The 27,862-nt window shown below is 46.5% G+C and overlaps 1 protein-coding gene across 3 annotated transcripts in view; it reads right to left on the reverse strand.

Moving 5' to 3' along the window:
- Wdfy4 (WDFY family member 4) overlaps positions 1 to 27,862 on the reverse strand; it is a 274,936-nt gene that overhangs the window by 7,483 nt on the left and 239,591 nt on the right. For 2 of the 3 annotated variants that reach the window (XM_029564047.1, XM_029564046.1), the window contains exons 49-60: positions 24,710 to 24,752; positions 23,526 to 23,645; positions 21,202 to 21,319; positions 20,175 to 20,284; positions 10,642 to 10,795; positions 9,659 to 9,750; positions 8,644 to 8,856; positions 7,948 to 8,098; positions 6,678 to 6,862; positions 5,650 to 5,808; positions 1,450 to 1,629; positions 229 to 411 (exon numbers count right to left, since the gene is read on the reverse strand). In XM_029564047.1, coding sequence (XP_029419907.1) covers positions 229 to 411; positions 1,450 to 1,629; positions 5,650 to 5,808; positions 6,678 to 6,862; positions 7,948 to 8,098; positions 8,644 to 8,856; positions 9,659 to 9,750; positions 10,642 to 10,795; positions 20,175 to 20,284; positions 21,202 to 21,319; positions 23,526 to 23,645; positions 24,710 to 24,752 — 1,708 coding nt within the window. The remainder of the gene's footprint in view (positions 1 to 228; positions 412 to 1,449; positions 1,630 to 5,649; positions 5,809 to 6,677; positions 6,863 to 7,947; positions 8,099 to 8,643; positions 8,857 to 9,658; positions 9,751 to 10,641; positions 10,796 to 20,174; positions 20,285 to 21,201; positions 21,320 to 23,525; positions 23,646 to 24,709; positions 24,753 to 27,862) is intronic. The other variant, XM_029564048.1, reaches the window with a different exon arrangement.

Consider the following 27,862-nt stretch of genomic DNA (forward strand, 5'->3'; position numbering starts at 1 on the left):
ACCATTCAGCATTCATACCGTATAATGGTGATATATATATATGTATGTATAATTTTATTTATGTACTCTTTGCTATGAAAATGCCCTGTCTTTCTCTTAATTTACTGAAGTACCTGGCATAGAATATTTTCAAATTCCACCTGCAGTACTGAACCCCTGGAGGGAGTGGAAAAATGAGATGAACACATTTTTTATGTGGTATCCACATTCTGCACAGAGCACACCTACCCGAACCATGCCATCCTGACTCCCTGTGATGATGATGTGGCTTGTATCCCATGTTGGCCCCTCCACTATACAGCAGCAAGTTATGGATCCTTCAGGGCCCCAGGCTGTGGTGATGCTGGCCAGGGGCTGCCCATTGACATTCCACAGGGACAAGTGGGCTCCGGCGCAGGAGACAATGGTGCCCTACAGCAGTGAGAGCTGGCTTTATTCCAAGCTGGAGTCACTGGCAGCTTACCTTCCACATTCTCATTCATCCAGTTTGCATACTAAAGCACCCCATCCTGCCAGCTTCTCAAAAGGCCTCTGTCTTCACCAACCCACTGATAGACCCATAGTTTGATGAGATTATTAAGAGGTGGTGAAAACTAGGAGTTGGGCCCAGGTTGGAGGAAGTAGGTCACTGGGGTATGCCTTTGAAGGGTGTATCTTGTCTCTGCCCTTCCAGCCTCTCTGCTTCCTAGATCCGGTGACATGAACAGCTCTGCTCTGTCATGCTCTGTGTGTTGTTCTGCCTTGACTCAGGCCCAAAGCAACAGAGTCTGCTGAACACAGATTGAAATGGTGAGCCAAATAAATCTTTGCTCTCTCAAGTTATTTATCTCAAGCATTCTGTCATAGCAATAAAAAATTGACTAGGACACTGGCCCATGCTTTGGAATCCTCTAAGATCCCACTCCCTGAACACATCCTGGCAGCCATGGAAGGCATAGCCTAAAGACCACGCCTACTTCTGGATAGGGGACCATCACTGGGTCACTGCTGGCTCTGTGCCCATGAAGAAGTTTTGGATTTTATCTGGTGGAGGACAGCACACAGAAATGTAAATGACTGAGTGACTTATAAAACTTCAATGCTCCTCAAGAAGGAAACACTGAGGAGAAATTTCCCACTGCATCTCCCAAAAGGTTCATATCTTGAACCTTATTCTAGCATGGGCAGACCCTCCTGCCCAACCTCCTGATGCACATACCAGAGCAGATACCTCCCAGAGCCCCTACATCCCCAAGGGAGAAAATGAAGAAGCAAAACTTAAAGTAGAGCCAGAATTCCACAGGCCCATCTGCAGGGAATGGTTCAGCACACGTGGGGCCTGATTCACAGTCAGGACTCAACAGTATCTGTCTGTCCTCGGGTTTTCTCCCTGGGGCATTGTCCACCAGGCAGCCATGCAAGCTCAAAGACCCGGTGAGTGGACCCCAGACATGGAGAAACAAGCCTCACCGAGACATCACTGATGGCAACAGCTGAGATGCCCTCCCGATGAACAGGCAGGCAGGCCACGTGACAGAGATGATCCAAGTCCCACAGGATACAAGTGCAGTCCTGAGAACCACTCACCAAAAGGCTGAAGGTAACAGAAGCTGCCAGGCATGTGACAGCCTGGGTGTGTCCATACAAGGCCTGGGAACAGGAGGCAAAACCATGGGTTATAAGAAAGAGCCATAGGGGCTGGAGAAATGGCTCAGTGGTTAAGAGCACTGACTGCTCTTACAGAGGACCTGGGTTCGAGTCTCAGCACCCACATGGCAGCTAACAACCATCCATAATTCCAGTTCCAGGGGATCCAATGCCTTCTTTTGACCTCCATGGGCACTGCATGATATTGGGTGCACTTACACACATGCAAGCAATACACTCATACACAAAATAAAAATAATATATTTTTTAAAGAGCCATAATATAGCTACCAAGGGGCTGCCCACCCCTCCCCTTTGCTGCTGAGCCCTAGATGAGGAAACAGAGATGCCAAGTGAGAGAGTCAGTGACTCGAGAGTTCAGTAGGGGATGGTGTGTATGCACATGTGTGGCCTCTTGGTGACATCTACTTCCAGGACCAGAGATCCAGCTGGGGAGAATCAATAGTCCTTTACAATAACCTAGTCGGAGGCCAGCAGTGTCCTTACACTTTGTCCTCCTCTGTCTTCATTGGAAGCAGCCCATAGCACTATTAGTAAAGGTTTCAACTGGCAAAGCATGCGCCTAGACCTGCATTCTCAGCAGTCCTGGGATCTCAGTGGAAATGCCCCAGATTTGCTGAATAGGAAACTCTGGTGTTGGAGCCCTGGAATCTGCATCTTCACAGTCCCTTAAGAAAATCTCATGCATACTTAAGTTGGAGATGTATTTCATTGTAGGAGACTCAGAAACACAGTAGTCCTTTGAATCTTTGATCTAAACTAGATTTACAATGCTAGAACTATAGGCATGACCACTGTGTTTAGCTAAAGATATGAGTTTTTATTATCATTATTGTGTATGTATGGGTCTGTGCACAGCATGCCTGTGGAGATCAGAGGACAACGTTCAGGAGTCAGACCTCTCCTTCCACCATGTAGTTCCTGCAGATCAAAATCAGGTTTGGTGACAAGTACCTTTACCCGCTGAGTTCACTTGCCAGCCCAAGATTCATCTTGTTAAGACCCATGGATCTCGGTTCATGTCTAGCTATGACTTGGGACCTTGTTCTTGGACCTCAGGTTTGGCCTGGCTTTATTAATGGATGTATGTGAAGACACAGCAGGAGGCCTTGCTGTCTCTAGACATGTTCTAAAGTGACCAAGTTTCCCCTGGGCCCATGGAAAGCTGCCTGGAAAGACTGAGGTAGACTCTGTCTGCATGTGCTTGCCCACCCTGGAGTCAGCCAGAGAAGTGCAGAGGTGGATTGTGAAACAGGACTGACCTGGCTTAATGGCTGATAAACCTCCACCCCTGGGGCGCAGATGACTGCTCACTCATTTGGGTCAATGAGATTGAACATCATTTTTCAAAGCTGTCATTTTGCCTGATCACAGCTATTAAAATTTCTGTCATAAGTCTGTCCTCGGTGGATCCTAATATGACACCAACCAGATGGTGATGGCAAGTTCCTGGATGTGACCCTCTGAAGAAGAATTAAATTGTCTCAGGAACATGAAAATAAACAGAGGAAGAAGATTTGATGGGAAGGTTCTAATCTTCCCAGAATGAATTCAGTCTGATGACTGAGTTTTGACCACAGGGGACAGCACCTCCAAAGGGTACAGGCAAGGGACCCTGGTGGCCCATCTGAGGACTCAGAGAGAACAGCTTTGAGCCCAAACGCCAGCACAGGTTGTACTATGGAAGTAAGTCAGCCTGTGCTGTGCAGGGCGAACGGTGAGCCCTGCATTGCCTGTATAGGTGGGGCTGACTGCCTTCTGCCAGCTCAGAAACTACAGCATGAGTAGGCAACCAGAGCCCATCCATCTAGAAAGGCAGGGAAATCAAGGCAGAGCACAGCAGTTCTAAATGTGTACCCTATGGGCTCTTTTGTTATTTCAGAATAATTTCTGCACAGGTCAATTAAAAGAACTTCATTATCCCACCTTATACCCAAGTAGCAAAATATAAATGAAATAAAATAAAACCACTCAAAAAGAATTAATTGTTGATGGTATTGTAGGGTAATTTTGGAAAACTTTAAGTCACTGCTCAGTAATTCTACTCAAAATTGATCATAAGGAAACAATTAGAAGCAAACGGCAGGTACATGGGATTCTTTCTGCAGCACTGTTGGAAATGGTTAAAAGTTGGGAATAACCCAATTGTCTAGTTTTAGAAGAAATAGTTTATTAAACTGTGGTGCATTGACATAACAATTGAAATGTAATTTTATGGAAATGGAATCATCTGGAACAATTGAAATGTAAATTATAGAGGCTGTAGAAAAATGAAAACAATCTGATAAGCTGGCTGGAAATGGAATAAAAATATCTATACAAGACTCAGAAAGGCATAAATATGTATAAAGGGGTTGGTAGTATGCAAAAAATGAAAACTTTTATGGGGATTGTAGTTTTAAAGTGAATTTAAAATTCTGTTTAATGGTTTAATATCTTTAAAAATAAACAGTTTCGGAATTGTTTCTGAAGCTATTTCACAATGGCCACTCAGAGTAGCTAGAGGCTGGGGGAATCCAAAAGGCCATGACAGTCTTTTATGTACATGATATACTTTTATTCACCTAAAAAGACAAGAGGTATGGGCTTCTCCACACTTTTTCATCTTGATTTGGAACTAGGAGAGGATCATCAATTATATTTTTAGAATGTCAATATTCAGGGTTTTATGGTGCATCTTCACTGTTAAATGCAAGTTTAGAGTAGGAATGAGGGTCTCTTCCCTATGTCTCAAGGTCAGCTCCAGGGTCAGGCTGGAAATGTCTGCAGGTGAATTGTAAATGGGCCTCAGAGATGCCTGGTAGAAGGGGGCACTTGGTCTTCCATCTCCAGGCTCTTTGCTTATGTCAGTAATAAATCCAAGGACTACTCTAGAGCTCTAGAAGCAACAGGGAAGTGTGAGAAGGCAGGGCACCACTGCCTGTGGGATTTTCTGGCCTATCTGGGAGGGCCACATGAGGTTTCCAGCATAGCAGCCCCTCAGCAGCTGCCCCTGCAGGACAGACAGCTCCCTCCCATGCCGACCTGCTCAGGACCCCACTACTGGCTTATTTATCTAGGGCTCACCTGCATTGACCATGACTTGGGAGTGGGAGCAAGAGACAAGAGCAGTGAATTGGAAATCACTCAGAGAAACTTACTTTAGGAATCTGGCCAGGAGTGAACCTTATATTGTTTATTTTGGGGGTGCTACTTTCTGGTTTTAAACACAGGTGTAAAAGTGATGGCCATTTTGATTTGGGAATATCCTTCATGATGTCCTTGGAGAAGCTCAAGAGTACACAGGAGAGAGGAAGGGGTTTAAAGGTAGAAACACTCAGACTCAAATGTACCTTCAACCCTGCTTGAGTGTTGAGAGACCCTGGTGTACTTTAACTACTAAGAGAACTCCCATTCTGATTAACATCAAGAGTGGTGCTGGTCCATGAGCCTGGACCAGGAAGTCTCTGCTTGCTCCTAGCCTACTGTTGGTTCATTTCTATCTGTGGCCACGTCCCATCTGAATCAGTTCCATTTTCCAGATCTGTGAACTTGGAGAAACCACTTGGCATCTTCATACCTTTGTCTTGCTTTTATTTTTTGTTTGTTGGTTGGTTGTTTTTTACTGGGACGGTAAGGACGTTAATGGTTCTTGTTTCCCAGGACTGTTTGAAGTTAAAATGAGGTGATGCATGTGAAGGTGTTGCAGAATGGTCAGCCCATGACAAATGTTTCAAAGCATCACCTGGCCTAGCAGACTGACTTTCCAGGACCTGGGCATATGTGGAAACAGCCTTGTGAGCCTTGCCATCATGCTCTGAGATTGGACTTGCCCAAAAGTGTCTGTTCTATGTTCTCATTTCCTTTACCCAGGGGCTGAAACCACACCCAAGTGTCAGAGCGGTGGGTTGCCCTCTGCTCCTTCCTGTGTCCCCTACTCTCAAGAGAGGCATAGCCTTTCATCTAGGAATCTTGGTGTGTTTAGGCTCCACTGATGCCAGAGGCGCCACATTTATGCACATACCTGTTGGAGGTGCAAGCCTCTTGGGCGGCCTTTGACCAGGCTGAGCTCCCACACACACACCACTGTGCTGGCCCCAGAGGTGACTATCATGGTGGGGGATGGACACACAGCACACAGACAGGGGCCCCAGGCAGCCAGGTTCTCGAATGTCACCAGGATCTGTGGGAGAGGGAGAATGTGTGCTGATACAGGGCCAGCAGAGGCCCAGAAGCCAGGACAGAGCACTGGGGACACAGGCAAGTCTGAGTACCCTGGGAACTAGGGCCACGTCCACAGCCAGGCTCAGATGACAGAATCTAGGCCATCCCAGTCCTGTCCCCAAGGAGGAGCTCCTACTCCGGCCAGTGGGGAAAGATAGCAAGCAGGCACCTGTACTGATACTCAGATGCTGAGAAAAAAACCCAAAACAAAAACAAACAAACAAAAAACAACAAAACTATTGGAGTACCAGGGCTTGCAGACAGTGGTAGGACAGGAGTGGGACTTTTGGGACTGGTTTCCATGACTGCCTCTTGGAGTGGATGAGGCAATGCTAGGAAGTGAGGACGTGGGGCACGAAGAATGGGGAATTCAATCTATATGATAGTGTGGGGTTGAGGGAGAGCTGAGATAGCAAGGGAAAAGGCAGAGACAATTGGAAGCCCAAAAGGTAAGGTGGGACAGGTCAACAGAGAGAGGGCTTGCTGCTGACCAGCTGCTTAATACCCACGCTGTGCCCATCTCGTCTGAGTGGTATCTGGGGTGGCAGGAGCTGCAGAGTCCCCCCAACACTGATTGTACATTGACTGTGAAGGTGGCAGTGTGCTCTGCCAACCTGCAAACTGCAAACTACAAATTGCTCCTTGAAGCATGGGTTAAAGGTCTGGGTCACAGTCTTTTAGGGGATCCTAGGAACCTCTCTCTCCCAGGCTGCGCACAGCTGTGACAGGGGAGGCCCTGCTTTGACCTTGTAGATCTCTGGACTACCTCAGTCCCAGTTGGAAGAGTGTCAAGCCTCCAGAGGCCTGGCCTACTTCCTGCACCCTCACCTTGTCGGAGCCATAGTTCCCCAGGCAGCAGCTGAAGTCATCAAATCCCCAACTGAAGGTCCTGTTCCAGAGAGGGGGTAGTAGCACTTTGTTCTTCTCCACGGCCAGGATAGTCTTCTCGGTAGGGACGATGTGGCCAATAGCCCCTTTAGGGGACTCTGATCCTAGAGAGAAAAGGTACATATCTGCCCCCGAGTCAGTATAGTGGTAGATGCAGTGAAAAAAATCACCTACTTTCACTGGGCCCAGAAAGGAACCACTACAGAAGAAAGGAGCTTTACCAAGCACATGGCTTGGCCAGGAGCCACTCACTAAGGCCCTGTTGCACCCCACGATGGCCCAGGTTCCCCTCCACCCACCTCCTCGGCTCTTCCCCTGACTTAGACACACAGCTTACAAGCTTCAGACTCTTTTTAAAAATATTTCATTTATTATTTTTATTTTATGTGTATGAGAAATTTGCCTACATGTATGTAAGTGCACCCATATTGTGCAATGCCCAGGGGAATCAGAAGAGGGCATCAGATTCCCCGGAACTGAAGTTATAGAGAGTTGTTAGTTTCCATGTAGGTGCTGGGAATGAAACCCAGGTCCTCTGCAAGAGCAGTCCGCGCCCTTAACCACTGAGCCATCTCTCCAGCCCCAAGCAGTGATAACAAGGGAAGGAGCCCAAGCAGCTGGTTGGGGCAGGTGAACCAAAGCCACAAGGGCCTCAGGGGGACTCTATCCATCTACCTTTCCTGGGCTACCTGGATATCCATTCATGGGGCCTTTCTTCCCTTCTAACGGAGGATGCCCCTTCCCCTGCCCTTTGTCAGTTAAAATAGGAGCACTGCAGTCTTCCTGAGGTGTATGACTTACACAGCTAGGAAGCAAGAGGTTTGTGATTCTCATGGGCTACCTGCCCCCAGGGTACATGTCTTTTGCCATCAATTCCATTCACATATGCATCTGGGTGCTTGAGAGTAAGAAAGGCCAGGGTGCAGAGCTTGTGACCTGCCTTTGTATGTGTATAAATAGAACGTGTGTTTGCATGTGTATGTATATGCAAGGGTATGTATGTGAGAGGTAGGGAGGCAGACAGACATGTGAGTTTTAGAAGTCAGGGACTAACCTAGATGTCCTGGATGCTTCCAGGGCCTCCCCGTCTCAATTCCCACTGAGTTTGGAGATATTGCCATTGCAAAACCCACTTCTTCCCAAGACTGTGCTCTTGAACCTCCAGAAGAACCCAGCCCCTAAAGACAGCAATACAGGACCAGGTAATCACCTTTGACTGTGACCTGGGAGGGCCTCAGTGCTGGCAGACTGTGGAGGAAGGGCTGTGGGTGGCCTGGCAGGCCAGCAGGGGTAGAGGTATCCTTTCCAGGCACCGGAGGCTTCCCTGTGGCACTCCTGGATGGGTGGGGTTTAGTGAAGAGCTGAACACACACACACAACACAGGTTATTAGTGGACAGATGCTTTAGAGAGGAGCTATCCTGTGTGCACCACAGCTTTAGCCCTGCTCTGGGCCCAGTTCAGGCTTCCTCCATTTGAGCATCAACAGAATCCTTTGGGCCAACCCTCAGATGTTACAGATGAAGGGCCTAGGGTTCAGAGAATGACACCTGCTTTTATCAGGTCATATCTCTTCTCCAAGCTGCCTGGCAAAGACTAACCTTTTTGAAGAGGTCATTTTTACCTACATGATGTCTCAAATCAGTGTAAAGAAGAATATAAAGTAAAAGAATAACATCATAATATCGCTCACACATGTCAAAGAAGAACACAGCCTTTGCCTTGGGTTAATGGTGTCATCTTACCCCTTCAGGAGGTAACTGGGTGGAGCCTTGATTCTAAAGGCTTAAGAATAAAACTGGGGCTCCCTTTATCGCCCCCTCACTCCTAACAGTATAGAACACCCCTGCCCTCACTGCCTACATTCTTAACAAAGCAATATGAACAGCATGGTCTGCCATACATACCTGCTTGGGCACCTGTCCGAAGTTGCTAATGAATCCCAGGATGGTACTCTTGATCAGGGGGTCACTGATGTTGCTGAGGTCCATCCTGTCACCATAGAAGTAGGGGTGGAAGGTGTTTACCGCCTCTACAGCAGCTGGTCCCTGCTGCTTGTACCCAAAAATGAGGTCTATCCAGTGGTGGAGGTTGGCACTGACAAAGTCACTTTCCAGAGCCTGAAATCCAAACCCACAGAGTGTGAAATCTTAGCCAATGCTTGGTTTTATCAATTCTTTAAATTTGAGCCTTGCTGGATGTGTGCATGCATATGCATGTGTGTTCACATGTGTGAGTGTACATGTGGAGGTCAGAGGACAACCTTTGGTGTCATTCTGCAGGTACAATCCACCTTTCTTTTCATACACTGGCCTAGGACTTGCCAAGCAGGCTAGACTGGCTGGCCAGTGGGCCCCAGGGATCCTCATGTCTCTGCCTCCCTAGCGCTGGGATGGCAAGCATGCCACCATACCTGGCTTTTATTCTTGTGGGTATGTAATAGCATCACATTCTGGTTTTGTTTCCCTGATGACTAATGATGCTGAGCACAAGTTTCTGTCCTTGAACTAACTCAGATGTTTGACCCAGGAGACGTGTGACCCAAGAGAGGCATCCTCAGATGGTCTCTGGCATCTATCCTCAGCAACATTTCTAGGTGACAGGCCCAATCATCCCCATTCCTGGAAACCCTTTTGGTAGGTTGGAGCTCTGTGGGGTGTCCAAACTCTCTCGCTGAGCTATACTGGGAACATGGGCCAGGTAGTGGCCCTACTTGTAGGGCTGGTGAGGACACTGCCATGCTGCCCAGGAAGCATCAGACTCACATATGTCCATCACAGCCTGGTATAAACATAGAACGTACCAAAACCCTTTAAACAGCGAGGAACAAAACCTCCCTCACCACCCTCCCCCTTCTTTTGCTTCTCCAGACATCAAAGCCTCAAGGCTGAAGTGCACATCAGGTAGACTGGCACACCTCACCTGTCTGTGCAGGCTGATGAATTTTCGAGGATCCCCATCTGCCCAGGGAGGGAGCTGCACATCCCCCAGTGCTGTTCCATCCTGCATGCAGCCTGAGTGAGAAGAAGGCATTAGCAAGGCCACACTGGACTAGGGACTGATGGATGTCAAAACCACACTATCTGTGATTGCCAAGTACGAGCAGGCTGGAGTATGAGCTACATCCTATCAGCCCACACTCATTCCTGCCACCACTAACTGCAGAGTCCCTGGTCCTCATCTGCTTGACCATACTGTTGGCAACCTCCATATGGTCCTCCTGGCTTCCCAGGCATAGATTTCCCAAGTCACACAGACAACCCTAGCGTCACCATTGTGAGTGTATCGTCCTTATCACTTTTCATTGCAGTACTAAAGCAACAGGGAAAAAACAGTGATAATAATCCAGGAGTACAAGCACCCAGGTCTATGATAGCTCACTCTCACATGTGTTACAGAGAGGCTCCTGAGGCACATGTAGTCTCTCCAGAGACTCACACACAGGCCACTGTAATTTTCTGTCTCTTCTCTCAAACAGGAAGAAGACCTGGAGGATCTTGGACTGCAAAGACAGAGAACTTGCCACTACATCGGTCTTCCCATTCATAGGACACAGTGGGAAAAGTTTGGTTGAAGCCCAAGGTCAGGATGTGGGTACACAATGCTGGACTTGCTCTACCAGCAAGGGTTCTGACTTCCTGGCTGCTGTCTCATTGCAAGCTGAACTGTGAGGTCCTCAGAGAAAGGGCCATGGCCCAGGATGGGACCTCAGTGCAGCCTGAGGCCCAGCATCCTTCATCAGCAACCTCTTTTGCACAAAGTGCCGCCACCTAGCAGAGGCCTCTTCTCCAGTATACTTGTGTTACCCAGCAAAGATACTGAAGAGTGCTCCACAGAGAGGTAAAGTGGAAGGCCTGAGCTCCTTGGCCCTCAGCCCACCAGATTCTCCCCATGCCTCTACTCACCAAACTCTACTGCATTACAGTTGGTTAGGAACTCAGGCAGGTAGAAGAACTCAGGGGTCAACTCTCTGACATCGCTCATGTTCTCTCTGGAGGCAGACTCCCATGTGCTCTTCACACTGTGGAACATTCTGTCAGCCACATCAAAGCTTCCACCCTGTGGGAGAAAGGGGGATATGATCAGCCACATGTGTGGGCCTCCCTCCAGCCAACTGGCCTCAAAGTGAAGAGTTCCTCAGTCAGTACTTGGCATCCTTTCTTTTGATACAGGCTTGTATCTGCATGCCACTGTTTCTTTACACACTCATTGAAAATCTCTCTCTCTCTCTCTCTCTCTCTCTCTCTCTCTCTCTCCACTTCTGGGGGAGCAGGCATTATCTATGTATTTAAGAGATACTGTTTCCCCTTTGTGCAAATTAGAGTTCAGGCAACAGACAGAAAACTCACACCTGTTCATCTGACCATTCCCAAGGTTGCCAAAGACCACTGTGGCTGGCCTTGAACCCATGAACTCCTGCCTCTGCCCCTTTAGCCTATCTTACCAGCATGGGCCACCACAACTAGCTAAGGACCACTCTGAACTGAGCCCTTAACATGAAGCAGTGGGGATGAGAACAACTTGGGCTCGGCCCTTAGGCTCTGAGTTTGAATGTTACAGGCAGGAAATAAAGAGCCAAGTACAGGAAAAAGGGATGGGCCAGTCATTCTAGGTGTGAGTTTGTGGACAGTTTCCTGGAGGCTCTGATGGGGATGTGAATCTGAAAGCCTGGTCATGGGGAAGCAGGAAGAGAACTCTGAGCAAGAAGCAGAGGAGGGCTTGAGAGATCAGGTGCCTCTTACAAGGTACCTGGTGGGAGAGACAGATAGGCAGGAAGTGATCTAGCCCAGTGACCTTGGACCTGACAAGAGAGAGCAAGTCTCAAGACAGTGCTAGAGGAATCCTAGCATTCAAGGAGCAGGAGGCAGCACAGGCAAGCCAGGAAGCATGCAGCCCTTTCCGAAACCAGCCTTGCTCCAAAGTGCATGGCAGCAGGTAGCTCGGTACATTCTGAGCTTGGCAGATGGGGTTGGGCCCAGTAAGGTATAAGACAAATTCTTTCATTGGATGCCCTAGTCCTGCCATCTGAATGGCCAGATTTCTTCTTTTAAATTGTCAAATGACCACCATGACTTACCAGGTAGTCTTGGGGGTCAGGAGGAGGTAGTGAGGGGCCTCAGATGGGGTCCCAGCTGGAGAGAAATGCTAAGGAAGACGGACTGCAAGGAAGAATCGCTGAGAGCGGGCCTTGGGTCTGCTTAAGTTCACACACCCATACCCCAGGAATTCAGTTTTCCACTTGTTTCTGTCAAAGCTGGATCCTTGCTTAGCATGAACATGCCTTCCCTCCACTGACTTCTGTAGAGTACACAGGTAGCTCTGACAGCAAAGGGTAGAACTCTGTGTCCTGTCATGCCTTCCACTTTTCAGAGGACAGAGCAGTCCCATCAGCATTTACACAAGACAGTGGATGGTCAGCTGTAGGCACAGGTGAAAGCTAAGAACAGAAAAGAGCCTTCTCACAGCCTGATAATTCTGCCATGTAATTTATACACGCATAAGTGACTGCTCTCAATCTTTATAGGGAACATTAGGAAAGACCTGGCATTTCCATTCTGTAGACCAGAAAACTGAGGCTCCTTAAGGTGCACTGATTTACCCAAGGCTATGAAATCAGTGGGTACCAAAGCTAAGGCCAAACCCATGGGTACAACTGCAAAGGGTATGCTTTGCACATGCCAGTTTCCTAAGGAAATCTCTGAAGCTGGGATAAACTTGGCCTACTGTATGTGGGCTAAGTGTTATGGTAGACTCAGCTCCTTCTGGGAGGGGAGAACCTGTCTTACACCTAAGGTGGGTCACCTCTGGGCATCCTGTTGGACATGGACTTGTTGATCCAGTGGGATCCACAGGTCATTTTCTGTACAGGGATAGGGACACTAAGATACCCAGCTCCTCCAGGGGGACACAATCAGAACATACACAGCTTAAAGATGTGGGTTCCCACAGGTCCCTTTGTTGTCTGCTGAAATTAGGGGATGATGTCCACCATCAAATTGAAATGGAAATAGAAATGAAACGGGGAGGAATCTAAATAAATCTGCACTTAACGAGTCACTCATTGAAATGTATTAAGGGCTTTGTGTATTTAATCTGCAGCCGGAGCGTCACATCGTGGGAGATTGATGCCTTCTCCTGGCCCCGTTTTTTCCTTTTGCAGCTTTTGTAAGTGCTGATGGTAATCTCCTGAGAAACAATATGATTTGGTAATAAAAAGATTACCTGTATTAAATAAAAATAATATATACATAGGAAATATTGTTAGTGCTACAAATCTGGTTAAAGATATTACCACAAAGAAAAATGTTATTTTTTTCACAGCTGTCTAATGCATTTTAGCAAAAGTAATATCTTTAAAACTTAAGCCTGTATTATTTATAAAGGAAGCAATAACTGATTTTCCTATTTCCTATATTAATAAATGTATTTGCATACATTTGTTTCAAAATTAAAGGGTTTTCTCACTTCGGCAATACAAAAGAAAATGCCAAATTCCCTAGAAGAAAAGGTGAAATTGCTTTGTTACTTGTAAGTCTGCAGGCCGACACAAACTCTGGCGGCTGCTGGCGGTGAGTCCCAGCCTGGACTTGATTCTTAGGAAAGGAAGGAAAGTGAGGAGGCACAGAAAAGGGAGAAGAACAAACAGGAGAGACATGGGGAGGTGTACATCCGGCTTACACGGAAGGGAAACTCACTAACAAATGGAGTTTTTGCAAGAGTAAATTCTGTCTGGAGATTGGGAGGAAGTGATCAGAGAGAGTTCCTGAGGCCCTGCATTCGTCCTGCAGATATCCTTGCTTGTCATGATAATGAGCCCTGTGTGCATCCAAGTGCATGGTAAAAATAGGACAAGAAGGTCAGCAACGCAACAGCTTCCCATTGGCAGAAGTCTCTCCCATGGGCCGTTCAAAGCCAGATGGTCATGGTGCCAAGTTGAGGCTAGAAAGCTCCAAGGCAAAAGGCTCTGAGCCCATTTGAGACATCATACACATGAAAAGACACCAGAAACATACTTTGAATGTTGTAGGGATCAGAAATGAGATAATCTGAGGCATCTTGCTCAGTTAGAACTTGTTACTATGTGTTCAGCCTTGTTAAAAAGATTCATTGAAGTTAGGAGTGAAATGGGGGACAAATAGATGAGAAGGGGGTGTTTCCAGACACTAAGTTTAAATCAGGGAAATGTTGGTGTTTGTTCAGATATGTGGATTATGACTGACAAGTCCTGGAAAAGAAGGCGCTTTACTGAAGGCAGATCTCCTTTCATGTGTGTCTTAGTGTGCCATTGTCCACATAAGCCCTTCAGTCACTGCATTCTTACCCCTCTCTAGAATGGACATGGAGAGTAAGTCAGGGGGAAAACATTCAATTCTTGATCCATACTCAGATAAAACCCAGACCCTGCATGTGTTCAAAGACATCTGCATACAGATATCCCTATACACTCAAAAGCCTTCCAGCTGGGGGTGACCCAAATCAAGCCATTCACACTAAAAAATGGGTTGGTCATACAAGCAGGCTGATAACACATTAGCACCATAAGTATTTTTCTTAATAATCTAAAAGTATCTCACGGTAAACAATGCACTTACATTGTCAGCTGATCTCAGCCACCATTTGTCCGTAAGAGGCAAGGTCACAGCAGAGAATGCTATGGCTCTAGACTTAAGCTGACTTGGGTGAGAATTTCAGTGCTCGCTGGTAGGACGGATTGAGTGATTGCTTTAATGTCTTTAACCACCTATCCCTTCCTCCTCTCTGAAGCTTCAGTGATTGTTTTAGATGAGAAAGCAGTGATGTACATATGTGTGTGCCCAAGTGGGTATGTATGAGTGTATGTATATATATGTTATAAGGGAGGGGCTCACCTCAGGTGGCAGCCTAGGCAAAACAGAAAATGGTGCCAAATGACTTGAACCATGTGTCCTTTATCTTATATAATGTAGGCCTTCATCTTGCATAATATAGAATGGGGTCCCTAGAGTGTATAATCCTAGTCTTAAATTCCAATCTTAGTGTACATGGGGAAGAAAATCAGGGGCTCTCCAAAAGGAAAGGGGAAGAGGATAGAAATCACTGAAAATGAAAGGTAGAATGTGGGGGCAGGATCCTCAGTGCCTGAGAAGGGGCAGGGGGCGGTACAAAAGCCTAAGAGACCGCAGGATGGGGACAGAAGCGTGAGGGGAGCTGTCATAGCACTTTTAGAGCAGCCATAGCATCTAATAAAGGGGCAAATGTGTGCAGGCAAGAGACATGCATCCACGGGTCTCCACAGAAAACAGCCAGGCCTAACAACCTACTCCAAAGTTAAATGCCATAGGTGACATTTGGGAAGCCCAGGCACTAGTCAGTCTTAGTCTGGAGTGAGTGAGGGTGAGCTGACTCTAGAGAAGCCACCACGCTTCTGTAGGGTGAGACTCTTTCCCCGAAGCAAGGAACCCCCAAAGCATGTTGACATCCATACCCTGTGCTGTAAGCATGAGGAAAACAAATGTGTATGAGGAGTCAAGACAGCCAAGGTCTCATCCTCACCACCCAGTCAGGAGATGCTACAAAGGATGAGAGAACTGCAGCTCAGTTACATAACTACCAAGGAGAAAGTTCTAGAATCAGTTTATGCCAGGCCATGAGACTCTTTATATGTTTTTCCCAATACTCCTGGTTGTCTGTATAACCAAAATTATACCACTCAAAGACCCTGAAGAATTCTTTTCAGATCACAGTTTGGGCCCTTAAAACCCCAGTATCCTGGAGATACCATCAGAGAGTGGCTAGAGGCCTCCTGAAACAGCTACTTGCCTCAGAGGCAGGAGTTGAGCTGTAATAATATCAGGCAGAGTCCACAGAGGTGTGGGCACTGACATAAGGCCCCTGGCTTCCTTTGTCATGACTCTGACACTTACTGGAAAGTCCCAAGTAACAGCCAGGACTGGCCAAGTCTACCCCAGGGCTCTCAGTTCTCTGCAGTTAGCATCTGTCTAGTGCAAAGCCCAGCCATCTCGCCCCAGGTAGTTTGGAAAACCCTTCCTCACTGCTGGTAACAGCTGACTTCACACAGGCTTGATTTAATTAGCACAGCGCTTCATCTCTGTTTCTTATTAAATACAGCAACTGCCATCACACTGTGTCCTTGCTGGGCACAGGCTGCCTTGCTGAGCCCCGCCCAAGTTGGATCTTATCTTGGGCTTGAGAACATCTGGGGCTTTTGCTGGGGCAAAAACAGGTGCCAAGGCTGGGGTCTCTATAGGGATGGGGCCTCACAGTGACTCAACTTTCAGGAGGCTCACAGATCCTAGATCTCACTAGGCAAGATTCATGAGAACTATGGAATACTGGGATTGCCGTAAAGGAGGGGTTCCAGCTACCAACCCCATAATAAAGCATTTCACATCCCCTAGAGGCTAGACCGGGGTTAAGAGAGCACATAGCCAACAGGAGTCTGGTTACACTGTACACACGTTCTACCTGCTCATACCACACAGCACACACATCTACAGGTGCTCATCCAAGTTGGGTACATGCCTTTAATTCCAGCACTTGGGAGGCAGAGGTAGGTGTATCTCTGTGAATTCAAGGCCAGCCTAGTCTACACAGTGAGTTCCAGGCCAGCTGGGGCTACAGGGAGACCCTGCCTCAAAAACAAACAAATAACAACAAAACCCAAAAAACATACAGGTGGTTCTCCATATCCAAGGGATCCACATTTGAAGATTCAACCTACCACAGACTGGAAATATTTTAGAAAATCATATCTGACTATAGCTTATTTTTTTCTCTTCATTTTGTGAAGTATACAGTATTATAACTATTTCAGAGCATTTGATTGTAGTAGATTCTGTTAATAATCTAGAGGTAGTTTAAAGTACACAGGAAGATGTGTAGGTTCTATGCAAAAATGACACTTTTACGTATTTTATGAGTATCCTCAGATTTTGGTATGAGGGAGGGATTCAGGAACCAACACCCATGGATGAATGATTGTTCTGTATTTTCTGGATTATAATGTTGAATTGACTAGTTTGGGGCAGCAAAAAGACATTAATAACAGAGGTTATTGTTTTAATGCCAAGACCAGTCCTAACCATGAGGAGAGTAAAGCGTCCTTTACATGGGAGTCAGGACACGGCACACTGTAGACCTGAAGCTGCATGAGAACCCAAGTGCTGTTAACACCCCTGGGCCCAGAACACAGTGAGCCAGCCATAGTGCCCAGTGCTGTCAGCAGCCCATTAGGCCACACTGGATGTACCACACACGCACACAGTGTGCGGCAGGAAAGGTGGGCCCCTGCAGTCATTGACAGCCAGCAGTATGTCTGGTGGTGCATACCACTGAATTCTATATTTTAAAATGGCTACAGGATACATACTATGTTATGTGTCTTTTACCAAAACAATACAGTTAAAAAAAATAATACATATAAGGTACTTGGCACCACCGGGAACACAGTAGGTACTTAATGAGACTGGTGCTGTTATAAAACCACATTTCAAAGCAGCGCCTCGCCCTCCATCTTTAACTAATAAGGAAACAAAATCCCAGAAAAAGATGATCTGCTCAACATGAGTTGGCAGAGCTGAGGACACGGGGTCTTGAGTACCCTGATACTCAGACCCTGGCCAGGGGCACACATGTCCTCACTCTGACTTACATTATCAGGTGAGTGACAGAGTTTACTGAGTACAGAATGGAAAGCGTGTTGATACTTGTGGACACAGCTCCAACTTCTCGTGAACGCAGAAGTTCTCCTCACAGGAGTCCTGTGACCTCCCCACCCTCTACCCCATCCACAGACAGTTTGGAAGTCAGATGGGCGAGACCCTGGGAGGCTTCTTTCCTGTCACTACAGGTGAGGGTCTCTGGAGAAGGAACAGGCCTGCCCCTGAGGAGGTGGGCTGAGATGGAAGGAAGATGCCAGAAAATTTCTTAGGAGATCTGGTGAGGCCCAGGACTCCCAAAGGGAAGTCACACTCCTTTTCTCCACAGATGTGGCCTTTGTCCCATTCCTTTGAGAAGAACTAAAACTCTTTGTTGCCATTATTGGTGTTTCTCTAGGAAATGGCAGAAGACTGGTTCTTCTGCTGGTTCTGAATGCTTGGGCCAGTTATAGCCAACTGGAAGTGTCATTTCAATGTTAGAAGGTGAGACAAATTCTGGGCTTTCTGCAATGAGCCTGGGATGATCTCAACTTGAATGGCCAATCTGCCAATGACAGACTTGAGTCAGAAATCTCTAGGAGCCACACCCGAAATTCCCAATGTAGTCCACATTGGAAATAGCTGTGTTAGGGATCACACTAACACAACTGCATGGTACCTCCTGAAGTTGGCTCTGATCATCTCACACTGGGTTAGACCATCTCAAACTAGTTTGGTCTGGTTATCAACGGAAAAAACTGGTTAAAATAAGCTCACACTGGTGATTAGCTTCCCAGTAGTCATTACCCAAATGCTCTTATGGATTTGTAGTACCTGTTTAGTCTGTCTCTTTCTAGTCTGGAATTCTTTGATGTAGTCCAGGCTGCCTTAAATTAGCTTACACCAAAGGATACCTACCAGCCTGAACAAGTTCAAGTCTGCTAGAATCAGATCTGCCTGGTCTCAGTGGGAAGAGGGGGAGCTAACTGTGATTGATCACCAGAGCTAGGGGCTTTCCCCGTGTCTTCTCATGTATCCTTTGTGTCAATTTGCTGATCTGTGGATAATTAACCCTCATTTCCAGAGGTAACATAATGTGTGGAATATTTGGTATCTACTAAGTGGCAGGGCTGGGTTGCAAATCTCGCAGCGTGGGTTGTCTCTATTCCACTTCATCTCCTCCCCATATGGGAAGATCCTTAGCAACAGGTAGAGCTGGGCCTTCTAGCTTTAATGCATCTGATGGAAGGGACAAGAGGAAGCTGTGACAACATCCCGATCATTTGAACATTTCAACTCCCCAGATGGGAAGCAGCAACAGAATCCATCACTATCGTCAGCAACACTGAGCATCATTTCTTGTGGATTAATGAGCAACATCTGGATGGGATTCCTGGCATGGGGTTCAGCTCTGGGAGCATTCATCCTCCAAACTAAACTTACTTAAAATGCTTGTTGCCTGAGAAAGACTCAGGGGAAGTACACTTATTATTTTTTAGTGGATTTCCAGAGAGAGAGGGTTATATACAGTCTAGACAAGCCACAGTTAAGGAGAGGGGAATATATGCTAAGAAAGAGGAGATGGGAGGGGGTTTACTTCTTACTGGAGAATATGCCTGACCTTGTCTCCCTATTCCTTCCCAGGACTCTGGAGTGTTTGTAGTGCTAACCTAGGGCGCCCCTTGGTCTCTCAAGTTCAGTGCTCTCTGAACGACCACAAAGAATGATCTTTCTGGTGAAGTCAGACAAAAACTTACAGTTTCTAGGGCACTCATGCTTCTCTGAGATGAGGCTCAGGTGTCAAGGCCAGGCTGTGTGTGCTCAGTGGGTCCCCGGTCATGAGACCCAAGCATTTCACTCATATGACTATTGCAAAGCAGAGATCAGGTTAGCCATAAACTTTGCCCTGTGATACATTCACTCTGTAGTGAGCTCAGCCAGCTGGCTGTAGCTGATATACCTAAGAAGAGCTTTACACATTGAGAGCTCTGCCTTTGGGATAATTGGGTTCCTTGGATGCAGGATCCCAGTGATAGGGTAACAGGGGAAGAGATAAAGTATGTTTCAGTACCACCCCAGTGCTGTCCATGAACTCTGTTTTAGAAACCCTAAGTATCCAGGACCCCACCACCATTTGGTAGTCAGACTGGCTCATCTCCAGCTCCTTCAGGACTGCCAGGTAAAACACAGAAGGCCCCAGATGCATTTAAATTCCAGATAATCAATCAATAGATGATTTTCTAGTATGAGTCACTGTCTATCTGATCTATCTGAAAGTCACTGTTTATCTAGAATCCAAACTTAATGAGGCGTCCTGACTTTTTATTTGTGAAACCCGACAAACCTAGGTTGGTACTGTGGTTTGTTGGCTTATGGGTGGATGAGCTGGCTAGCTTCTTCTCCAGGTTATCTGTGTGTTTTAGATTTCAAATTCTCTGTACGATAGAGACTTTCACTCATACTCAGTGTGGATTTATGCATCTGATGTCTTGATCCATAGCCATTGTTCCACTGTTTGCTTTTCAATCTTTGCTAACCCTTCTATCTTGATAATTCCTGCTTTCATCTTCCGTTACTTCTTATTTATATTCAATCTTCATATATTTTATTCCTTGCTATTTAGAGGACTTTTGTAAGACCCAGGTGGATAAAGAAGTTTCACTGACAAAGAACAGCCTGCCTACAAGTGTGGGATCCAGAGTTAAGTTAAAGATTGAAGGGGTCCTGGTGTGTGTGCATGTCTGTGTGACATGGCAGTGCGTGTGCATGCACGTGTGCAGAAAGAGATGACAGCAACTCACCTGCAATGCACAGAAGGCCTGTGTAAAGGGCGGCATCCGGACCAAGTAGGAGGCGACAATGATGGCTGAGGAATAGTGGGTGTAGTAGTGGCACTGGACGGCCATGTCTCCTAAAATAAAAGGATGTGCCTGAGGGCTGCTGCCTTGCCTACAGGCAGCAGACAGCTTCCCTGTGCTTGGGAAAAGTATTTAAATATGAATTCACTGAAGCTCCACAAGCAAGTCGACATAAAGGAAAAGACAGGGTATTAACAGTTCAGATGACTTATTCATGTGACAAAAATGCAAAGGCAACATACAAATGTGCAGTTTAGGGACCAAGTTCTAGAGCCAGTCAAATGTGGGCTCTGCCATTTGAAGGCCGTGATCTTGAACAAGTTGTTTAAGTCTGAGTTTCATTTTCCTGCCCTTTGGAACAGACAGTGGAACACAGTGGCCCTGGAATGAGTGCAGTTCCTTCTGTCTTCGCTATCCCCAGATACGCAGTTACCAGCACTCCAAGTGATACTTTTCTAACCAGGATGGCCCTTAAAGTCACTCAAGCTGTACCTTACCACAGATTAAGCTAAGTCAGAATTTCTAAAGGTGAGGGCCGGAATTCAATATTGTTCACAGGCTCTTCCAGTTGATTCTCTCATGGCCAGGATTCTAACCACTGGATTAGAAAGCTCTTTATTCAAGTACAACCATTTGTCACTACCAGTGGTTTCAACATATTCAGAAAAATAGCACTATTTGCCCACACAGACAGACACTCATGCTCAAGTCATACCCACACATTTACAGATACACAAATGCACACACTCATATGCATACACAGACTCACACAACATACACGGACACTGAGGTTCATACACACATGCACAATATGCACACAGACACATATGTATGCACAGAGATACACATGCACGTGTGCACATATATGCACACACATATACGATATGCACACAGATAGACATACATATGCATACACAAAGACACACACATGCTTGTACGCACAATCAAATTCAAGTTGGGATCCACCCACCTTCAGTTTTTTCAACTTCTTTAAACCTCTGGGTAAATTTCTCCTTCCTTTCCTTGGTCTGAGCCCCCATGGGCTTGGAAAGATCCCGGAAAGTCTTGGGATTCGTCAAGTTGAGCATCTAGAAGGCAAATGTGCAGCTGAGTTAACTCCCCAGCCTTCTGGTGCCCCCAGGAGCCACACTCTTTAGTTTTACGGCTCCCTTTATTGGTTTATTGTCATTTGGTCTGAACCCCTCTGGTGATTAGCTGGCTAGCTGGAGTTTTATGGCCCTGAAGCCAGTGATCCAGAAAGACTTAATAGGGGAGAGACAAGAAGTAAGAGGAGGGAAGATTGAGTTCACAATGAACCTTTTCCAAGTTGACCCACATCCAACATGACCACCAGTTGCTGAGAAGAGACTTTCAAAAGAATTCCAGTTGCCTGTAGTTTTGACTGTTGCTCTTACTAAGTAATTTACTGTAATAGTTCAGGGTCCCTGCTTAGAGTCAAACTTGTTTCATAGGAGGCAGGAAGCCATCTGTTTGGGGGAGGAAATGAGGAACATGTTCATTTTTCTGAGGCTCACTCTCTCCTGGACAATAAAGACATGTAATGTGGGCCCCGCCTCTGACCTTGGGAATTCACCACAGTGGGATGAACTTGGAAATTCACCATAGTGTCTTCAGAAGACATTTGCTAGACATTAGTGGAGGACTGAGAATCCCTGGAGTGTGCATCTCCCTGTAAGAGGGGAAGTTTCTTTTATAAGCCTCTCTTTTCACTAGCACTGAGTCTCTGTGGCTTGACTGATGGACAGTTATGTCATCACCTTAAATACTGGCAGAAGCCAGGCCATGGCAAGAGGGAACAGGCTCTCCTCCACCACCAGTGATTGATAGAGAGCCACACAGAATCTCACTCTCGGCTTCCGTTGTTCTCACTGGGTCAGAATGGCTCATATCTATGATCTTCTGATTTTCCAAAATTTCTAGATTTTCTGGGAAAATCTCTCTTTTTTGTGTGTATGATATATTGCATGTATGTATGTATGGATTATATGTATGTTTGGTGCACCCATGTGAGTGTGCAGGTTCACATGCCCACGTGTGAGTATGCAGAGACCTTATTGCTTCTTAACAGGGTCTCTCCCTGAACCAGAAGCTCATGACTTTGACAAGGCTGGCTTGCCAGTAAGCTCTTGGGCTCCATCTGTCTCTGCCACCTCCCCAATACCAGTGTCACTGGCATGAAAGCCCATGCCTGACTTTACATGGGTGCTTGGGGATTCAAACTTGGTCCTCATGTTTTACAGAAAGTATTCTTACTCATAACACTATATCCCCAGGCCCTAATCTCCTAGCTTTTAAATACCGGAGAGTAATCACAATTTTAAATACAGGGCATGAGTTAAAACAGAAAAGACTTATCAAATTGCCACCACTTTACAAGTGTGAATTAATCCTTGGATTTGGAAGCAGAAGCATTTGAAATGTCCTGGTTTCAGGTAGATTATCGGTGTGAGAAAAAACAATGTGTGGCTGGTGAGACAGTGGTACTGCATTCAACGTCTTACATGGAGAGGGAAGGTCCCAGAAGACTACCTCTCCCTCTTCCAAAACCTATACTCTTCCACATAAGCATTCCTAGGTAGGGCTTGTCAGGTTGATCTGACCAATGATGACTCAACACTTCTGTTCTTCACACACACCCAACACATTCCCTGCTGCCCATGGCCCAGAGGCCCAGAACCCACTCCGTGGACTGGATGTCCAGTGTAGATATACGCATCGCTTTGGTCTAGCTGTGTGGCTTTCCTCCTCCTCCTCCTGCTCCTCTTCCTCATCCTCCCCCTCCTCCCTTGTCTGCTGAGGGTTGTGATTGGAGGCCAAGAGAGATAAATGTCTGGTCTCCATTCAGATCCTGTATCTCCACTACCAGAGCCAAGCTAGGCAAAGTGGCTATTGTTCTTTATCTTTTCTTTTTCTCCCTGTCTCTGTCTCCTTCACTCTTTCTCCACTTGTTGATTCTAGAAATAAATCCCATGGCCTGCCTCACTGGGACTATAGTGCCCCCAGTGTAGGCACACAGAAGCATCTAGCCACACAGCAGATGGATAGCAGTTGCCTTCAGAGGTGACAGAAAACACTCTGGGGCTCATGTGCACCAGATGTGTTGATTATTATACAGGTGAAACCCGGGCAAAGGCTGTTATGGCTGCTATGGCTTTGGAAGCAGCTAGCATTCTTGAGGCCTAGGGAGCTGAGCCTCCCAGTGAGGCTCTGTGTGTTGATGATTGGGGTGGGATGCCTCAGAGCTCCTGTGGTGTATCCTGGAAAATGCCTTACCTCTGAGGTGTAGTCAGCGAGGACCCAGGGAAACACGGGGTACTGCATGTAATCATTATACGTTCTCCCAGCCAGCGTGTTGAGATGCATAAGGTATTCAAAATTGCTGATTTCCCTTTTCTACCAGAAGAGACACAGAGGAGACAAACCAAACATATCTGATATCCTCCTGAAGCCACAGGGACCTGGCCCCAGCACCCACCAGAAGACCTAAGCTCTTTGGCAAAAACGGGCAGGTGACACCTAGATATTTACCCACATCTTGTGCAGGAGCTAGCACCACACATGTTCGATAGAGAAAGTAAAGGCAGTCAAGTAATCTAAAGCCATGGTACAGCTTTCTTGGATGCTAATTGTCAGGTGTGGTACTCAAATGCTGATTCAATGCCAGGACAAATGCTTGGGATGAACTCACTGCTGACCCTTTCACTGTTAGAAAAATGAGCCGAAGGACATGGTAGACACAGAGAAAGGGGTCCCCACTAGACTGCTGGGTGACTGCCATCCTCTGAGCCTCTAGGAATGGCTTTGTCCCTGTCCCCCTCTGATAGGATAGTACTCTCTCAAAAACTTTCTGGCTTAAGCTAAACATTCACAAATGGTGATAGGAACTACATATGGGGAAAAGATATCAAAACCACCTAGTGAATGAACAGGCCAGGATAGCCCCCCTGATCCGAAGCCTGCATGCGCAGGGACTCTCCTTTTCTTGGCTTGATCCTTAGGAGAGGACTTGGGGTATCAGTGACCAAGAGTTACATTCTTGGCACTTTATGATCTATAGAACTGGTTCCTTTGTAGTCCCTTCCTCACTGAGGACTCCAGGCTGGTAGCTCATTTGTGCTGAGAGTCATGAGTGTTTCCTCAGAAATGACATGTGTAACCACCCTCCAAGTATGTATGTGTGTATGTCTTCAGGGACAGGGAGTATGTGTGCCTACAGAGGCATCCGTAGTATACATGTGTGTACACATACACATACTCCCCAGTTCTGATTCCAGTGCTCAAAGATGATCTTTCATCCCTGAGACCTTGTCAGGGAAAGATGTAGAACATTTCAGCAAACTGAAAACACAAACTTCCTTCTTGAGTAAGCGGCATGCCTCCTCTTGCTGGGGCCTTAGGTACTTCCTGTTTTGCATCCTGCAGGGTCTCCCCATGCCCCCACCAGGGAGTCACTGTACCTGCCACCTCTGCAGCATGGTCCTGTTGAAGCCAGGGTGTCTCCTATGGAACAGAAAAACATGATGTTGACAAAATATCCCAGGACATGAACATGAGTAAGGGGCGACGGGGCTTCTTGGGGCTTTGTGAGGCCAGACTTCCCAAAGCACGGGGAAGCTCGCACAGGCCAGCACAGCCTGACCATTGTCCAAGCTGTTCTTGGACAATCACCGTCCTCTTACACACTTCAGAACAACTGCTACCTTAAGTGTGACCTGTGAATATGTCTCCAGGATATGCAGAATATAAATATGGACGTGATTCAGAAAAAATACAAACACCACGGGAGGCTATAAAACATAAGCCTCCAAACTACTGCTTCTACTCAGTAAACACATTCAATGAACAGTTTCTAGTATGTCATTCCAAAAAGAACCTTGGCACAACTGTTTGTCCACCTGCTTGCATTATTTTGTTTTTAATTGATCATGAATGGAACCAGGTCACATGTGCAGTTCTCCCCCCACCACCTTACTTGCTCAACAAGACTCCTATAGACCAGCTCACATTGCTCTGTAGGATTGGTTTTGTAGCCTCAGCCTACCACACAGCTGGATTTCTGGCTGTGACACTACTAGGTTAAGCAGTAAAGAACATTTTCAATTTTGCTGCATATTGTCAAATCGTTCTCTTAAAAGGCTGTACCAACTTACACTTCCATTATTAAGACATACGAAGTGAAGCAAAGAGATAACTATGGTTGGCCAATCTGGAAGAAAGAATTCAAAGGTTTACCTGAAATCAGTGTTGGGAAGGGTACAGGAAAGGGATCCTGTCCCCACCATTCAGTTCTTCAGCCTTAGGCGTGCACTTACTTTCCTCTGCCACTTGTTTTCTTCCTCACTATCTCTATGAAAGTCTCTTTCTACTCTCAAGATCAAGTCTCTCTGTTCAAGATGTTCCACCAAACCAAACCCAAATCGCACTCCTTGTACTGTCCGTTCCCTGGCACAATCCTGCTCAGATGCCCATAGATCCATCTCCCCACACCAGCTGCTATGCTAGGCCTTCCAGAACCTCCCCAGACCTCAGCTAGAAAAAGCTTGGCTGTCTAATTACCCCAGCAGGGAAGCGACCTCCCAACCCTCCCATCATAGGCCCACCTCTGCATCATCTGCCCTGAGTACCCCAACTCCTCTGTATTTAGTTTCTTGGTAGATTTTCCTATAAGGGAGCAATTCCCAGGCTGGGATTCGCCCCTTCCTTCCCAGTAAAGAAGTCATCTATGTGGTCTATTTTCTCCAGGAAACCAACCAGAACAGCACATGCAGGCAAAGCAGGATCAGGTTTACAGTACCAGCTACAGAGTCTTGTTTGCATCCTCTCTTATCTTACCCCTCACCCAAGTTCTGAAGGGCAGGCTGCCTCACGGCTGTAAATGAGAGCAGAACCTGGGCTGGAGACAGTAAGGGTCATTATTTTGAACCCTCAGGGATATTCCTGAAAGTTCTGCTCCTTCCAGAGCCACGAGTATGTGAATGTCAGTGTACCGAAACATTCTAATCTTACTACTTGAAAATATGAAAGAATAGTAAGAACTTGGGGTAAAACATGGCCTTTCAGAGTTCAGGAAATAAAAGAGCCTCTACCATCCTTCCTTTCAGAAAAGATTCTAGAACTTTGCCTTTGGTCATTTGTGATGTTTCTCTCATGTGGAATGGAGTGTAGGAGCAAAAGGCCTTTCCTATCTCATCCCTAGACCATCGGCTATGGGCTCCAAGGAAGATCCATCATTTCTGGTACCATCAGAAGACGCCATTTCCAATGGTGAGAAGATATCCAATCAATAGTAAGTTCTACTTTTTAAACTAAAATTTCTCATAAAAGCAAATATAACTCTTGAAATGGCCCATGTGATTTATTGTACATACCTGGTGAGTAACAAAAAAGAGTTTTCAAATGATAAAGTAATTTTCCCATCATGATGAGGTTTGAGATTAAACAAAATGTCAGATGTGGCTCTTGACTTTCTAAAAGCCCTCCTCAGTTTTGGAAGAGGCAGTGATGGAAAGAGCTGTGGTTCTGGAACCCAGAAAACCTGGATCCAGATTTAATTTATACTATTTGACTGGGGAACCTCAGCAGGATGCCAGGACTGCCTGAACCTTTAAAAGTTCATCCTTCCAATACACTGACCACATTTGCATGGGATTGTGGAGATCAAGTGCAACTGTGGGTGTGAATAAGACCAGAACAGGTGTGGACACGGACTCCCTCATAGATGTGATGCTAACAGACATGGTTATTGGTCAAGAGCAGATCACTTGTTTCCTGCTCTAGAAGGAAGAAATTGCCATGACAAGAGTGGGGAGCAGCTTTCTAATCAAGACATAACCAGTGCCCCCAAAACCTTTCTGATGATTTTGGAATAATTTGTCACCTGCATCTGTCATCCTAGTGAGCTTGCAGAAGTCACTGGGAATCTGTACTGAGTTACAGGGCAAGAGTCTAGGCCCTTCAGCAACCTAGAGTTGAGTTTAGAAGAACAAAAGGACTCAAATGAAGCCACTGAGGATGGGAGGAGGAGGGAGTGTTACCCTGGTTATCCTGAAGGCAGTCCAGCTTAGAGTCCACAGAGCGCATGATGTCAACCTATCTCCTCTTCATCTCTAGACATCACTATTCATCCTCTCCTGGGCGAGTTCCAAAGATGAGCAAGCAACTGCTCAAATTAGATTCATTTCAAATTCTCCCTTCTTTATTCTGAGATTTCACCCAGGCGGCTTTACTTGTGGTCATATCCTGTTACCGTGGGGCATTCTAGACTCCAAACACCACAGATCAGTGCCCTTGGTTTGCCTCATGGTCATGCTTTGAGCTAGTTTAACCCGACCGTCTCCATTTCACTTGGAAGCCAGACTTCTGGAAGGTTAGGCCATGAAGGAGAATCCAGGCTATATTCCAAGATCTTGCATCTTCCCTAGAGGGGTCCACAAGACAACTTAGCTTTGGACCTTCAGAGATAGTAGGTGAGTTTCCAGACCTAAAGGTCTCTGCCAGGAACTTGTCTGCCTGGAGTCTGTACCCTCTTCATTTAGGAAGGAATCTGGATTCTTCCCATTGCCTCTGGTACTAGGAGGTTAGATCTAGTCCAACTTGGCAGATAGTCAAGG

Source organism: Nannospalax galili, unplaced genomic scaffold, assembly GCF_000622305.1.
Source record: "Nannospalax galili isolate Female #2095 unplaced genomic scaffold, S.galili_v1.0 scaffold996, whole genome shotgun sequence".
NCBI classification, from domain to species: domain Eukaryota; kingdom Metazoa; phylum Chordata; class Mammalia; order Rodentia; family Spalacidae; genus Nannospalax; species Nannospalax galili.